The following is a 14,754-nucleotide window of genomic DNA, read 5'->3' as shown; positions in this document are numbered from 1 at the left end:
TGCACAGCAATGGCAGCAGCCACGGGAGCGCGTTGTCTTGCGCCCGTCTCCTGAGTCCCGACTCCCATGGGGCGACATGAAGAGCGCCCATCGAGACTGTCACCAAGCTGAGGACCGCTGAGTGCAGGGAGGCCGAGTCTTCATTGACGGACAGGAAGCGTGCCTGCTCTCGCTCCAGAGGAACGCTGTCTTGGTCTTCCCAGGCTGTTTGCTGCACAAGCATTCTTGGAAAGACAGCACAGAAGAGAAAAGGGCAGTTAGTGCCTGGCTTGCAAGATGCGCAGAAATGAGAGGCCCGTGGAGCATTGTCTTCGGACGGCCGAGGGGTGGGCGCTGTGAGCATGCTCACACAGCGCAGTGTAGGGCACAGGCAGTAGTCACAGGTCGGGAGTAGTTCCTCTGACCTTTGAGCAGAGACCTGAGTGAGGTGGAAGGACAGCCAGCCACGAGGGGAGGTGAGTGCAGAAGTCCTGGGGTGAGCACCCTGTGCTGTGCTCAGTTAGCAGGAGGCAAAGCTGGCGTGTGGGAGCTCAGGTGACTGGGGAGGGTGGTGAGCGTGGATGAGGGCATGTTTTCTAGCGCCTCGTGGACCGTGGTTAGGGTTTTGGATTTCATTCCGACTGAGATTAGAAGCTACTGGAAGCTTCTAAATGGAAAGTAATAGGATCTGACTAACATTTTAACAGTATTACTCCGGTGGGCCTGAATTCAGTAAGCTCTGGGGCTGATGAGTGGGAGTGGGGAAAATGTGTGAAATTATTAAAACTCTTTGAAAGAGAGCTTCCCTGTAGGAACGATATTGTAAAGATAAATATTTCAAGCTAATATAGTTTATATTCCAATGGAAACTGTGAAAATTATCATTTATGCAATGAAACCAAATATAATAATCATACTGACTTAGTTAAGATAGCCTTAGAAGAGCTTTACTTTTTCTGGAATGCAGAGGGCTGGGCTGAGGGCCATTGATAAAACAATCAGAGGACCTGATGGCGGGAACCAGAAAGACACGATGCTGAGTAGGTAGGAGGGGTCACCAAAGGCCTGAGCCCAAGGGGCAGGGTCCAGTGTTATAGGCACCAGGTGAGACTGCCTAGGGGTTACCTACCTAGGGGTTACCTACCTAGGAGTTACCGTGTGTGTTTTCTTTAAGTAGCATAAGCAGTACCGTTAGGATCCTTGGGGAAGAGGCTTAAATGTGGGTCCCTGTTAAGTCAATGGGTCTCTTGAACTACTTTCCCGTCTAAAGTGGGAGTAATATTTAGTAAGGTTGTGAGGACTTAATGAAACAATTCATCAAGTCTTGGAATCTGTTGGCCACTCAATCAGTAATCACTAGGAGCTCAAACTGTTGAATATTCAGTTTCATGTGGTTCAAGCTACAGATTCCACGGCTTTCCTCTCACGGTGCAAGTAAACCAGGTGTTAACAGCAGTTGTGTCATGGTCAGTGAGAATGTGGATTATGAAAAGGTGAGTAAGTCAAAGAGTTACTCTTGGGTGTGTGGATAGACAGATAAACATCATTTAAATAGCACTGCAGAATGTGCTCAGAACTGGGTGGAAGAATGGTTTGCTACCAAACCACAGTCTCGCCAGTTTTACTACCTATGTGGGGTAGAGAAGACCCTGGTTAAGGGGGAGCGTGGTATGCATAGCTGAAGACTAGCCGTGAGTGTGAGTCTTCATGTAAAATGTAATTTCTGAGTCCTAGCTTCCCCATCTGAGAAATGGGCCAATAATACTTATTCAGACTTTATTAAAAACTAATTGAGGGCTTCCCTGGTGGCACAGCGGTTAAGAGTCCGCCTGCCGATGCGGGGGACGCGGGTTCATGCCCCGGTCTGGGAAGATCCCACATGCCGCGGAGCGGCTGGGCCCGTGAGCCATGGCCGCTGAGCCTGCGAGTCCGGAGCCTGTGCTCCGCAACGGGAGAGGCCACAACAGTGAGAGGCCCACGTACCGCAAAAGACAAACAAACAAAACAACAAAAATACTAGTTGAAAATCAACTGTTTATTGATAAGTGGTTTTATTATTGGTAGGTGGCTAATGGTACTAATTATCATATTTGCTTGTGAAAGCAAAGTTTCCTCCTAAGTAGTTAGGGAAAACTCAAGAATTGGAGCAGAACGTGAATGAGGGTATAATAGATATGCATGGGGAATAGAAGAGGTTTAGTTTTAATATGTACCGAAAGTGGGAAGTTAATGCTTAGAGAACTTTGACCCTGAGTACAAGGAATTAATTACTAAAAGTAAGATTATGTCTGTTATTGAATCTGTAGCTATCAGTATTGAGACTACAGAAGTTTTTGTAATGTATGTGTCAGTTGAATGTGAATTTCTTAGGTATGCGTTGTTTAGTTTAGAAACTAGTTGATAATTTAAATTTTACCAAGATTATATCCACTGTACCACATCTCAAGGAATAGCCAAATAATTGGACACTCAATTTTAGGAGAATGTCAAATGACATGTTATCTTGCCTGTTGTTTTCAGCTTAATTGAAAGGGAATCTGCTACTTTTTAAATTAAAAACAAACAAACAAACCTCTAGACACAAACATTTATGCAGATATTTTAATATTTTGGTGCCACCAAGTGGGGAAGTGTTGAATAGTGCTATTTTCATACAATATGTATCATGTGGACCACTGAAGTGCCTATAAAGACAGCGGCTACTGAACTTTTTGTTATGTACACTTACCATTAAAAAAATTGAACATGTCTTCCAGGAGTTTATGAATTATATATACATATTTATGCTAATAAATATATTTACTATAAATGTAGACTAATGTATTAAAGAAAACTAGAGTGCTAAATTAAGGATTTGAAAATAGAAATAAATAGAGCAGTGGTTCTCAATACTCTTTGAAGACAGAACTCCACTTTAAAAATTAAATTTCTCAGCCTTCTATGTGAGAGTATGCTTCGTTGAGTCTGTGACCTGATTTGTAAGATGCACCTTATGTACCACTGTAAGGAAAAGGCCCTGCCCATGCTCTCTAGTCATTTATAGTTTTTGTTTTATATTAATGAGAGAAGTGTTTTAGCCTTACCTACGTAAAAAAAAAAAAAAAAAAAAAAGTCGTATCAATCTTCCGCATACAAGATAAGGAAAATATAAGTGAAATAAGTTGTAAAGGTATTTCTAAAACTTCGCATTTGGAATGTGAGTCTTCTGAATCACTTTTTTGAATTGGCTGTTTATGTCCATGTTTCACTCCACAGGGTTGTTTTAGGCTCTCAAGAGAATTGATGCTAACAGCTTTTCTTGGGTGCTCCATTCTTGTCTCTGGGATGTTCTTTGAAGCTGCTAACACACCTGTTTAAGCTGTTTTTGTTGTTATTTCTTCTTTTACTACCTAAGTAGCAAAGTACAAAATGTCTTCTACTTTGGTCATCTTCCTTTCTTAAGCTTATAAAGCCTTTGATTATTGCTTTGCAAAAAAATATAGAATCATGCTCATTGTTCCAGTTAATTTTTGCTTCACTGCTTGCTCCTTTGTTCTGTCTTTCCTTACACATTAACTTTTTGCTTCGATGTCAAATCGTAGCACTATCTTATAAGACGTGGTAAGTGGCAGTTAAACTCAAGAGTTGTACCAAGAATGCAGGTAACTCCACTGGAGAAGTAACTATAATGTAACCAACTATGACCAAATCTGTGAATGTGCAGGTAATGACAACTACGTCATGACTTCTGCCTAGCCAGTGTTTGTAAGATGCATCCAAATTTCACTGATGATAAATGTGAACAAATACATGTGTATTTTAGAATCGATGAATATTTAAAAGGGAAATCTTCATTGAATACACATTAAGTGAGTTGTTTCCTTAGTCATGACAGCATCCGTGTCCTTGAATAATAGGTGTTATAAGTATATGCAGGACATATATTCAGTTTACAGGCAGTGCTTGGCGCTGACCTTTCTAATCCAAGGCTAATAGGTTGGAAACTCATCCTTCACAGAAGAGAGAGGTGCAGGGAAAAGTGCTGTTCTTATAGGGGCAAGAAGGTATTAGAAATGTTTGTAGTTTGTATATATTCTTTCAAAACATTTGGCTTTTAAAATACAGGTGGTGATTTATTCTTGGAAGTTGAAACAAATAAAATTGGAAGCAATTATGGCTGACCTGGAAGCATTTTAAATGATATGATCTCTTTAGCCTTGTTGATTTTCTGGTAATTCACTAGAGGGCAGTAGTAAGCAATAAAAGTTTTGTGTTTCTGAAAAATGATAGCCTTCATACATTTTTTTCAAAGAAATCTGAGGTTAAATTCAAAAGATCCTTGTTTAAAGATCTTAAAGTTGTAGTGATTAAATATTTTGTGTACTGTGTTATGTCAAGTTTATCTTAATCTAAATACTATACTTAAAATTCCTGATAATCATTGAAATTTAAGCATGTAATCCAAAAATAAGCTAAAAGCTAGGTAGCCAAAACAATGATTACTTTCTTGTTCTCTTCAGACAATTAATAATTCACAAAAAGATGTTGTATTCTGGTCCCATGTTACCACAAGGTGTTAACCAAGGACATGTTTTTATTTTCTAAAATTTTTACTTTAAACTGTTTATTTAAGCTATAGGAATGCAGTTTAACTCTTCGAATAAATGTGTAAATTCCATGTAAGGAAATAAGTTCATGTGAATAAAGGGCACTGAAAAAATTTTTTTTGTTTGAATATTATTTTCTTAGAGAAGTTATTTTATTAATTGAACACGTTTGTTCTTGGAATAAAGGTAGGTAAAAGAAGAATTGAGACCTAGTCCTTACATACAAAACAGTCTACTGCAGTTATTACTAGTCTGGCTGAGAAATCTATATTGTTAACGAACTTTCCACATGATTCTGATTAGCTAAGTTTGGCAGATCTAGTGATAAAACAGACATGCAGACAAATAATGCCCAGTGTTCTGTACTACAATTGAGCTATAAGCAAGGCACATTTACAAATCAAGGAAGGTTTCTCAGATGCGGTGTAATTAAGCTGAGACCTGAAGGGCACTGGGCTGGGCTAATGAGGTAGGGTGAGACGTGGGTGTTGCAGATGAGGCACCGCATGTACACAGGTGTGGATGCGGAAACTGCAGTGACTGAGGAGCAGTGAACCATTTAGAGGCATGAGGTTGGGTGGTAGGGATCAGGTCACGAAGGGCTTCGTAGGCCAGGATTAGATAGTGGCGTCTGTTCACAGGACTAGTAACTGTACCTCTCATTGGGAAAAAAAAAAAATTGTAAAGTGACATTTTCAAACAGTCGTTCATGAAATTCTGATACATACAGAAGGAGGTGAACAGAGTAGTGTGGCTCTGGCTGAAGCAGCAGCAGCAGACCGACGCTCCCTGCTTCTTGTCTCCTGTGTGGTCTTGATGGCCCCGATGCAGAATCCTGGGGACTGCCGCCAGAGCACGTGGTCCTGAGGAATCTCAGTGGATGCTCATCAGAGGAATGACATAATCTGACATGAGGGTTAGAGCAAGATCACTTTGGAAACAGTGTAAAGGATGGATTTGTAGGAAGTGAGACCAGCAGACCAGTGAGGAGAATTTAGATGACCTTGTCTTTGACAGTAAACTCTTAAGTAGTGGCCACGTTTTTCGTGCTGACTGGAGTACAGATTCCTTGGGAAATAATCGGGCTGTCCAAAAAGTTTGTTCAGGTTTTCCCATAACATCGTATGGAAAAACCCAAACGAACTTTTTGGCCAACCCAATAGTATTGAGTTCTGAGGTTAGTATATTTAGAGACCCAGATCCATCAAGCAGAATAGCAAGATTTGGGATAAAATAAGCCTAGTTCGGGTGGTTGGAAAGACAGGAAAATATACTTGGGCATAAACTGGGTTTAGCAAAATCATGTTGCCCTGGCAGTTGGTTGTAAAAAGCAACGTGGACTTGTGGCAAAATGTTATGCGCGTGTGGAGAGTCGGTGAATAATCATCATGTAATGCTGTATGCTCATCAGAGTCTTAAAGTGCTATGTTACTTTTTTCCATTACCGTTTAAAAGGTGTGGAACTACTAACAACAGATAGGTCAGAGTGGTAATAGGGTTAGGACACTCCTACAAGGGAAGGGTAACCACCTCTGGGACACCTTGGCTTCCATACGCTTTTTTACATTTTACATTTTCAGTAGTTTGAGGATATAAAATTTACTGTTAAAAAAGTAAACCTGATGATGTTTTTCCTTTTTATATTTTACCAAGGTCATTAGGAGTATAAGTTAGATAAGAATTTAGTTAGTTAGAAGAAAATTATTCTACTCTGTCCAAATTATATTTTCTTCTAATACAAATAGAACCTTTCCCCAACCTCTCCTTGTTGTTTTTGTTTTCGGATGATGGGGAAATCATGAGAACATTAACTTATGTTTTAACAATATTTAAAATGCAAGATTTTAAGTATCTCTCCTTTAGAAAATGCAAGGATTTGCATATTAGGTAATAATTTCAGCTAGTTAATTATCTAAATACAACATGCTATATAGAGTTGATACTACCTGATAGAACTGGTTGATTTCTGGGATTTCCTTTTAATCATGTTCTTTGTTCCTATTCTCCCTTAATTTAAAAACAACCCTGATGTGTCAGAATTTATGCTTCCCTATATGAATTGTGGTTTAATCAATGTCTAAAGGAGACTCAGTGAGAATATTGAAGTGATTAAAATCGACACTAAACATATTTGAGATCATCCTGGGAGTTGACAGCCAGGTAGCAGAGAGCATGAGAGAAAATATGCAGGATTACTCAGGATATTTTAGAGTTCAGGGTTAAGCCTAAGAGGTAGCGTTTATCACTTCTGCCCACATTCATTGCTTGAGCTCAGTCTCATGGCCCCGCCTAACTTCAGGGAGGCTGGCTGAAGTGGTTTGGCTGTGTTCTCAGGGAGAAAGTGGAAGGATCTGAATACATGATGTGTCTACTTTAGAGCCCGTTGCTGCAACCAAGAGGTGGTAGTTGTCAGTTTTGCTTCTAAGGATTTAAGGTCAGTAACGATTTTGAATAATGGCCACATGGCAGTTGCCATTGAGTGTTTTTAATAGTTACAATAAAATTTCACATTTGGGACTGGCTAATATAGAATTGGGTAATAGAAAATAATAGGTTTATTTTTAATGCCCATTAATATTTTAGAATTTCTTGTAAGAATTATATTTAAAATACTTAGTGAAAAGACTGTAAATATTTAGAACTTACAAATAAACTACATACAGATCATTGGTATGCTAATCAAATAACATGTATGTTAAAATACTTACATTTTACTACGGGTTTACTATATACACTTGGATAAAATTGGGTTTTTCCATAGAAAATAATTTTATAAATTGTTTCTACTGATTCATACTATCTTAACCCCTGATTAGCCTGAAATTGTGAGTTATTACTTTGATAAAGTATTATATTTCCATTAATTTTATAACTTGTCCTTTGAAAAATAGATATTACCTATTCTAGGAATAGTATTACAGACGTAACTCTATGTAACTAAATATGAAATAAACAGAATTATGAGGCAATATAATCATGATTCACTCCCATATCCTCTGTTCTTCAGTGACTGTCCCCTTCACAACTGCTTACTCATTTTGTTGTTACTTAAAAGGACATTTTTACCTGAAAATTCTGTATAATATGTTTAAAATAGTATGACTAGGGAATTCCGTGGTGGTTCAGTGGATAGGACTTGGCGCTCTCACTGCCAGGGGACCAGGTTTGATCCCTGTTTGGGGAACTAAGACCCCGCAAGCCTCGTGGCACAGCCAAAAAATAAATGAAATGAAACAGTATTACCAGAATGTGTTTTCCTTTGTTCTTTCAGGCCTATGGCATGTCGGCCTTGCCTCTAAATCTGATCAAAGGCACTAGAAGCGCTGCTTACGAACGTCTAGAAAACACTGAAGACATTGAGGAAGTGGAGCAGCACATCCAAACGATTAAATCGAAGGTGACTTGATGTTTTATTGTAACCGGGGAGCGTAAAAGTACTTTGTCTTCGAGCTGCTCTGTGTTGTGACTTAGACATTGCTAAGCCCATATTTTGACATTGTTTGAGTTTTTGTTCAACGTATCCTTAAAGAACCCTATTTTTAAAAAATTGTCTTCTGTGAAATATAGGACACTGACAGTGTGAGAATTTCTATCAGTGTTCTAACAACTGAAACACAAAAGTTCTACTTGTGTATGATGAAGACCTTGCTAGTTCCCAGGTATGCTGATTCCATGTGTAATATCAGATTTCACTGTATCACTTACGTTAAAGTTTTATGTACTGGTTGAATAAGATAAGATTACGTGTAACCACTTGCCAATTAAATGTACTTCTAAAAACACAATCAAGTTTTTCTTCCTCTGTCACCTTCAAATAACAGATAAATCTTATTTATAGAACATAGGAAAAAATGGAAAGTTTTCTGAATTATTCTATTAAACTATCATAACCCTGAGACAGAAACCAGATGGTAATAGCACACCAAAAAGAAAACTGTTTACTGGGCTCTCTTATGAAAGTACAGGCAAATAATTTAATATAAATTAAAATGTTAGCAATTCAAAAACTATGCTGTAATAAGAGAATATTTCATAATTATAAGATTAGGTTTATCCCAGGATGGTGAGGATGATATGTTAGAAAATAAAGTAGTTTAATATATTGAGAATAAATGAGAAACATAAACATCTTAATAGATGCCAAAGAGTATTTGGTAAGAGTCAATTTGTAGTTAACGATGTTTAGAGAAAATTCTTACCAAATTGGAAGAAAAGAAGTTGTTTAGCAAAGGAAGCCTACCATGAGCATCGTACCTAATGAAAGAAACATTCTCACTAAAGGCACGTATACGACAGGGATGTTCGTATTCTATTCCTAGTCAGATAGAAAAGAACTTAGGGGTAACTGTGGAAGGGAGAGGAGAGAAGAGGGGAAGTAACTTCTGTTATTTGCAGATAGCCTCTACCAAGAAAATCTAAAAGAACCAACTGGCAAGTTAATAGACCTAACAAGAGTTCATCAAGGTGTCCAGATACAAATGTACAGGATCATTCACCAGGTGGAGGATGTAATAGAAAATGACCTCATTTCCAATAACTGTGAACTATAGAATAATAAGAAATGTCAGAATCTTCCTGGTGGAAATTACAAACTTTATTGAAATACATAATAGAAGACTGAAATAAATGGAGAACTTCATCCGTTCCTACTTGGGAAGATTCAATATTGTAGAGACGACAGTTTTCATACGTTTAGGTGGAAATTCAATACAGTCTATAAAAGATAAAAAATGAAATCTTTATAAACCTCCTACCATATACTAAACAAATTCAGAATTTAAATCCAGTATAACATTTACAAAACATTAGGAGAAAGTGAAAATCAAATTTTATTTTGGTATGTAGAAGACCTTTCTAAATAAGACTCAGAACTCGAGTGCAAATTGAGCAACTGGTGAGCTTTAAATTTTTATGTTTTTAAATTTATGTACCAAAAAAAGTGGCACCAAAAAGGAATTTAAAGAACCAACAATAATTTGAGAGGAAATAATCTGCAATATAACTGATATATGCTGAGCATCTTTAAGTCAAGAAGAAAAAAAGACAAGAAATACATAGAAATAATGAACAAAAGACCTAAATAGACAGTTTACTGAAGGAGAAATTAAACTCTTCAGTGAAAATACGAAGTGATGCTTCAGCTCATTAGTAATGAGTAGGTTGAGTAAGATCCCAGTTTGTGTGGGACCTGAGGAGTTTTCCAGAACATGAAGGGACTTTTATTGCTAAAACCAGGATGGCTGGTAATTTGAGCAACTCAGTATTTTTTTATCCTTTAGAAGTCTTTAAATTTTTTACCTTCGTCAGGGGTTGATAAGAATTTGGGGATAGGAATACTGTTTGAGGGAATATAAAATATACAGCTTTTGAAAGAAAACTGAATGTTGTCAGGTGCGCCTGTACACACAAATGCACAAACAACGTACTTTTTAATAATTAAATTTTAATCCAGCAGGTGTCTAGGAGCCTGTCTCACTGGATTGTATGTATGCGCTTGTACCCAGGTGAATAAGGATATTCATGTCCCTGCCCCCTCAAAAAAGAAAATAATCTAAATGTTCAAAAATAAGGTATTCGTTAAATTAAAATATCATGGTATAATGTGCTGTGCAATGATGAAAAGGAATGAGGTAGATTTATGTAGCTTTGAGAATGTATCTTATGAAATTAAGTTACACTTTCTCAGTTTAAATTCTGGCTCTCCTGATTATGTAGGTAATATCTGTGGGCCTTATTTTCCTCATCTAATAAATGAAAAAAATGCTGTTATCGGGCTTCCCTGGTGGTGCAGTGGTTGGGAGTCCGCTTGCCGATGCAGGGGACGCGGGTTCGTGCCCCGGACCGGGAGGATCCCACATGCCGCAGAGCGGCTGGGTCTGAGCCATGGCCACTGAGCCTGTGCGTCTGGAGCCTGTGCTCCACAAGGGGAGAGGCCACAGCAATGAGAGGCCCGCATACCGCAAAAAAAAAAGAAAAAAAAAAATGCTGTTATCAACCTCAGAGTTTTATTTGGAAGATTTAAGGAGAATAAGGCACAGGAAATGTTACCTATTATGTAAAACAAAAAACATAAGTATGTTTACACAGAGGGACACATGTAGACACATAGATATGCATGGTCTCTGTGACAGCGATAACCACAGAAGAGGGGGTGGTCGTTGGGGACCGTGGGAGGGGCAGCTTTCACGTTTTACTGTTTTTCCAACAAAGGATATTGTTTATATGCTGTGTAACTTCCTTTTTGTTTTTTCAAATGAAATAATTGGTTGACTGCTGGGTGTCTCTCCTGGTGTCTGTCTGACCACAGTTCTTCTTACTTTGGTTTAGACAGTTGGTACAGCAGAGCGGGCCTCCATTCATCCCACTGATGCTTCGGCAAATGGGCAGATAATTTGAGTGTGTTTTCAGTGGACCCTTAAATCAGCTTACTAAAAAATTATTTTCCTGAAATAGGGAACGCCAGCAGTGAAATAAATCTACCTTGTTGGTATCCTTTTGATATTAGAATGGCAGTTTTGAGAAAAATTGTGTAGTTAAGATATAAAGTACCACACGCTTGAAGTATCGTGGCCTGGATCTGTCTTCTGGAGGGAGATGTCTTATTCCTCTGGTCTTCAGAAAATACCCTTCTGTAAGGGATACAATTTGATAATAACCAGTGTACCTAAAGCAGTGAAGATAGTTAAATAATAATAATAGCCCCATGTATGCAAAGTATGGTCTCTGGACCAGTAGCATCAGCATCTCCTGGGAATTTGGCAGAAATGCAAATTCCGGGCCCCACCCGGGACCTAACTAAGTCGTGTTCTCTCGGGGGAGGGTCTAGAAACCTGCGTTGAACGGACCCTCCCGTTGATTGTTATGCATGTGACGTTTGGGAAGCAACACGATCAGGAACAGAGCATTGCAGTGCCGTCTTGTGGAGAGGTCGCTGTGACCCTGACATCCCCTTATGAAAGGGTATCTGGGCTGTCTGCCCGGACAAGAAATACATAGAAATAATGAACAATGCGTGTGTCCCTTATTCCACATTGATGCTGCTCTGGGCTGTGCTGCAGAGCACTGGCCGGCGTGTCCCCCAGCATCCTATTTAAACCTTGATAGGGATTTTAACACTCTAATTATTAACGCTTTTACAGTTTAAAAACGTCCCGGGAATTCCCTGGCAGTCCAGTAGTTAGGACTCAACTCTGTCACTGCTGAGGGCCTGGGGGTTCAATCCCTGGTTGGGAAACTAAGATCCCACAAGCCGCATGGCCTGGCCAAAAACTTAAAAAACAAAAAAGAAAGAAAAATGTTGTCCCGTGTAAATATTTTCCTGGTCCTTCAATAAAAGCAAACAAATATATATTTCACCTTTTTAGTATTTAGCAGTTGTCTTGTTATTGTGGTTTATTATTGTACCGAGTTGAAGACACTTGTTGGCAGGGGGGAGTTCGAATGGGAAAGTGTCACTTGGACGCCACAGAAAGGTACTGCTCATGGTTACAGTAAATATCATATGAAAATAGATGAGAATTATCTGTCAGGTAGGCCAGCCGAAGAAAACATAACTCATTTGCGAATGTAAATAGAGAATAAGAAAGCGCTGGCTCTTAGCGATTGTTATAAAAACCTGTGCACACCGCATACGAGTACTGCATCACTCTGCTGGTGTTTGAGTCAGGGGCTGAGAAGCCTCAGCTCAGATACACTGTAACACAGTCACTCGACCAAAAGGAGAGAGAACGTAGGACCGGATATGTTAAGACAAGGGATAGGATGAGGAATTTGGAGATGAAGGAGAATAACTGAGCAAAGAACATAAAGTGCCTCATAAAAAGGATGTTTTTAAAAATATTTATCTGTCTCCACATGACTTTACCATATACGGTATTTGGAAAACGGGATCAAGAGGACGTCCAGCATTAAACGTACACACATTCACATCGCATTCTGACACTGATCTGGGTTCAGAGATGTGTATTGTCACATAGAAGTTGTTGGGTTCTTTTTTTTTTTTCCAATTTGTAAATTTGCCAAAGGAGTCAAATCGAGCCAAAAAAATTTGTGTTGCCTGATCTGCTAAATCTGGTGGGTACTTTATAAAGACCTTAATGATAAAAAAAAACTTTTATTTTGTTCTGTTATTTGCAGAGCAAAGATGGTCGACCTTTGCCAGCAAGGGATAAACACGCCTTAAAACAACTTGAAGAAAGGTTACGAACACTTAGGAAAAGAGAGAGGCACTTAGAATTCATTGAAAATAGCTGGTGGACTAAATTCTGTGGTGCCCTGCGTCCCCTGAAGGTAAGTGGGGTTTTACAAAATTATGCTGTCACTCATCCAAGTTTCTGTAGTACCTCTCAGAGAGGCTGAGTTCTCCTTGTGAGGCACTGCAGCGTGGAACTTAAGAGCATGGGTTTCGCAGTTAAAATCATCTGGTTTTAAATCACAGCTCTGATATTTGGTAGTTTGGGCAAGGAACGTAACCTCTCTGAGCTTCATTTACTCATGTGTCATGTAAGTACTACAACAGAGGTTTGGGGGGATTTAAATTAAAATGTAGGTAAGTAATGTGGTATTCTCCTGGTTTTACAAGGTTGTACTTTTCTGTAGGAGATCTGGGACCCATATTAGACCTTTCTCAGATAGGCAGATTTCAATATTCAGATTGAAAATTTCAATAGAATTTGCTTCACTGTGAGGTGGCATGTTTCTGAAAGTATGTAAAAGTATTATTTAAGATGGAAAACCATTAATTTCCCTTTTTTTTTAAAACCATCGTTAGCTAGCCTTGAATTCTTCAGACTGTGGTCTTCCTCTTATAATTCAAAAGGAAATGAGGAAATGCACTGACTGCTTACCCTAAAAAGCTTCTCTTTTGAAAGACTTCTTCAAAAACATACCATAATCAGTTAGATCTACTGTGTATCACTTTTAAACCTTTCTTAAGACTCACCTCGGTCCCTTTTGCCAAGGTGATTCTCTTCATAGCACCAAAGGTATGAAGAAACCCTGCTCACCCCTTAACTTAATTCTAAATTGTTCATATAGCTTCTTTATAAATATTTATAACTTGGTCACTAACATTAGCTGCCTTGTTTCAAAAGTGCTTTGTGCCATTTCACTGTACCTGTGTTTAGAGGGACTTTCAAATCAGCTTTATTAAGTGTGCAGATTGATTTCGCCAAATGTAGGCATGTAGGTATAGAAGATCTACATCACTACAGAAAGCTACTTTCTGTCTTCCCCTGTGCCACTGAGCTCAGACTCCAGCCACCCACTGATGGCCTTCTGTCATTGAGGTTTACTTCTATGTGTTCTGGGGAGTCATGGCATATATAGGCTTTTGTCTGGCTTCTTTGCTCAGCACAGTGCTTTTGAGATACCATGCATGCTACTGCATTTCTTTTCAGTGGTTCATTTTGTTTTCTTGCTGAGTAGTATTCCAGTGTGTCTGTATCACAATTTGTTTATCCACTCACCTGTTAGTGGGAATTCGAGTTGTTTCCAGTTTGAGGCTATTATGATTAATGCTGATGTGAACATTGTGTACAAATCTTTGTGTAGACATCTACACATTCATTCATTTTTCTTGAGTAAATGCCTAGGAGTAGAATTGCTGGGTCTAATGTTTAATATACATTTCACTTTATAATAAGTGAAGTATTTTTCAAAGTGGTTGCACCATTCTGCATTCCCACAGCAGCATGAGATTTCCAGTTGCTTCACATCCTTGTCAACTCATATCATAACTGTGATGTGATAGTTGTTCTAATGGGTGTATGATCTTACCTCATGGTTTTGATGCATTTCCCTGGTGACTAATGCTATTAAGCATCTTTTTGTATTCTTATTGGCCATTTGTTTATCTTTTCTCAAAGGCCTGTTTAAATCTTTGGCCACTTTGAAAGTTAGGTTTTTGTTTTATGAGCGAGTAATGAGACTTCGTTGTATATTCTGAATCAAGTACTTTGTCAAATTTGTGTATTCTTAATGTTGACCCCTAGTTTATGCCTTGCTTTTATGTTGTCTCAACACTGTCATTCAGAGATGTTTCCTTAAGTTTTTATAGAGAGCATTTTCTCCTGAGTTTCTTCTAGATGATAGTTTTAGTTCTTATATTTTAGGTTTGTGGTCCATTTTAAGTTAATTTTGTGGAGTGATGTGACTTAGGGGTCAAAGTTTATTTTATTTTCCATATGGA

At 38.5% G+C, this 14,754-nt stretch overlaps 1 protein-coding gene across 4 annotated transcripts in view; it reads left to right on the top strand.

Annotated features, from left to right (window-relative positions):
- LMBRD1 (LMBR1 domain containing 1) overlaps nucleotides 1–14,754 on the top strand; it is a 116,478-nt gene that overhangs the window by 55,116 nt on the left and 46,608 nt on the right. For all 4 annotated transcript variants that reach the window (XM_019929261.3, XM_019929259.3, XM_019929260.3 and 1 more), the window contains exons 8-9: nucleotides 7,837–7,962; nucleotides 12,702–12,854. In XM_019929261.3, the coding sequence (XP_019784820.1) occupies nucleotides 7,837–7,962; nucleotides 12,702–12,854 (279 nt within the window). The remainder of the gene's footprint in view (nucleotides 1–7,836; nucleotides 7,963–12,701; nucleotides 12,855–14,754) is intronic.

This window comes from Tursiops truncatus, chromosome 12, assembly GCF_011762595.2.
Source record: "Tursiops truncatus isolate mTurTru1 chromosome 12, mTurTru1.mat.Y, whole genome shotgun sequence".
NCBI classification, from domain to species: domain Eukaryota; kingdom Metazoa; phylum Chordata; class Mammalia; order Artiodactyla; family Delphinidae; genus Tursiops; species Tursiops truncatus.
Note: the sequence above shows the minus strand (reverse complement) of the source record. Positions and strands in the feature narration are given on the sequence as shown.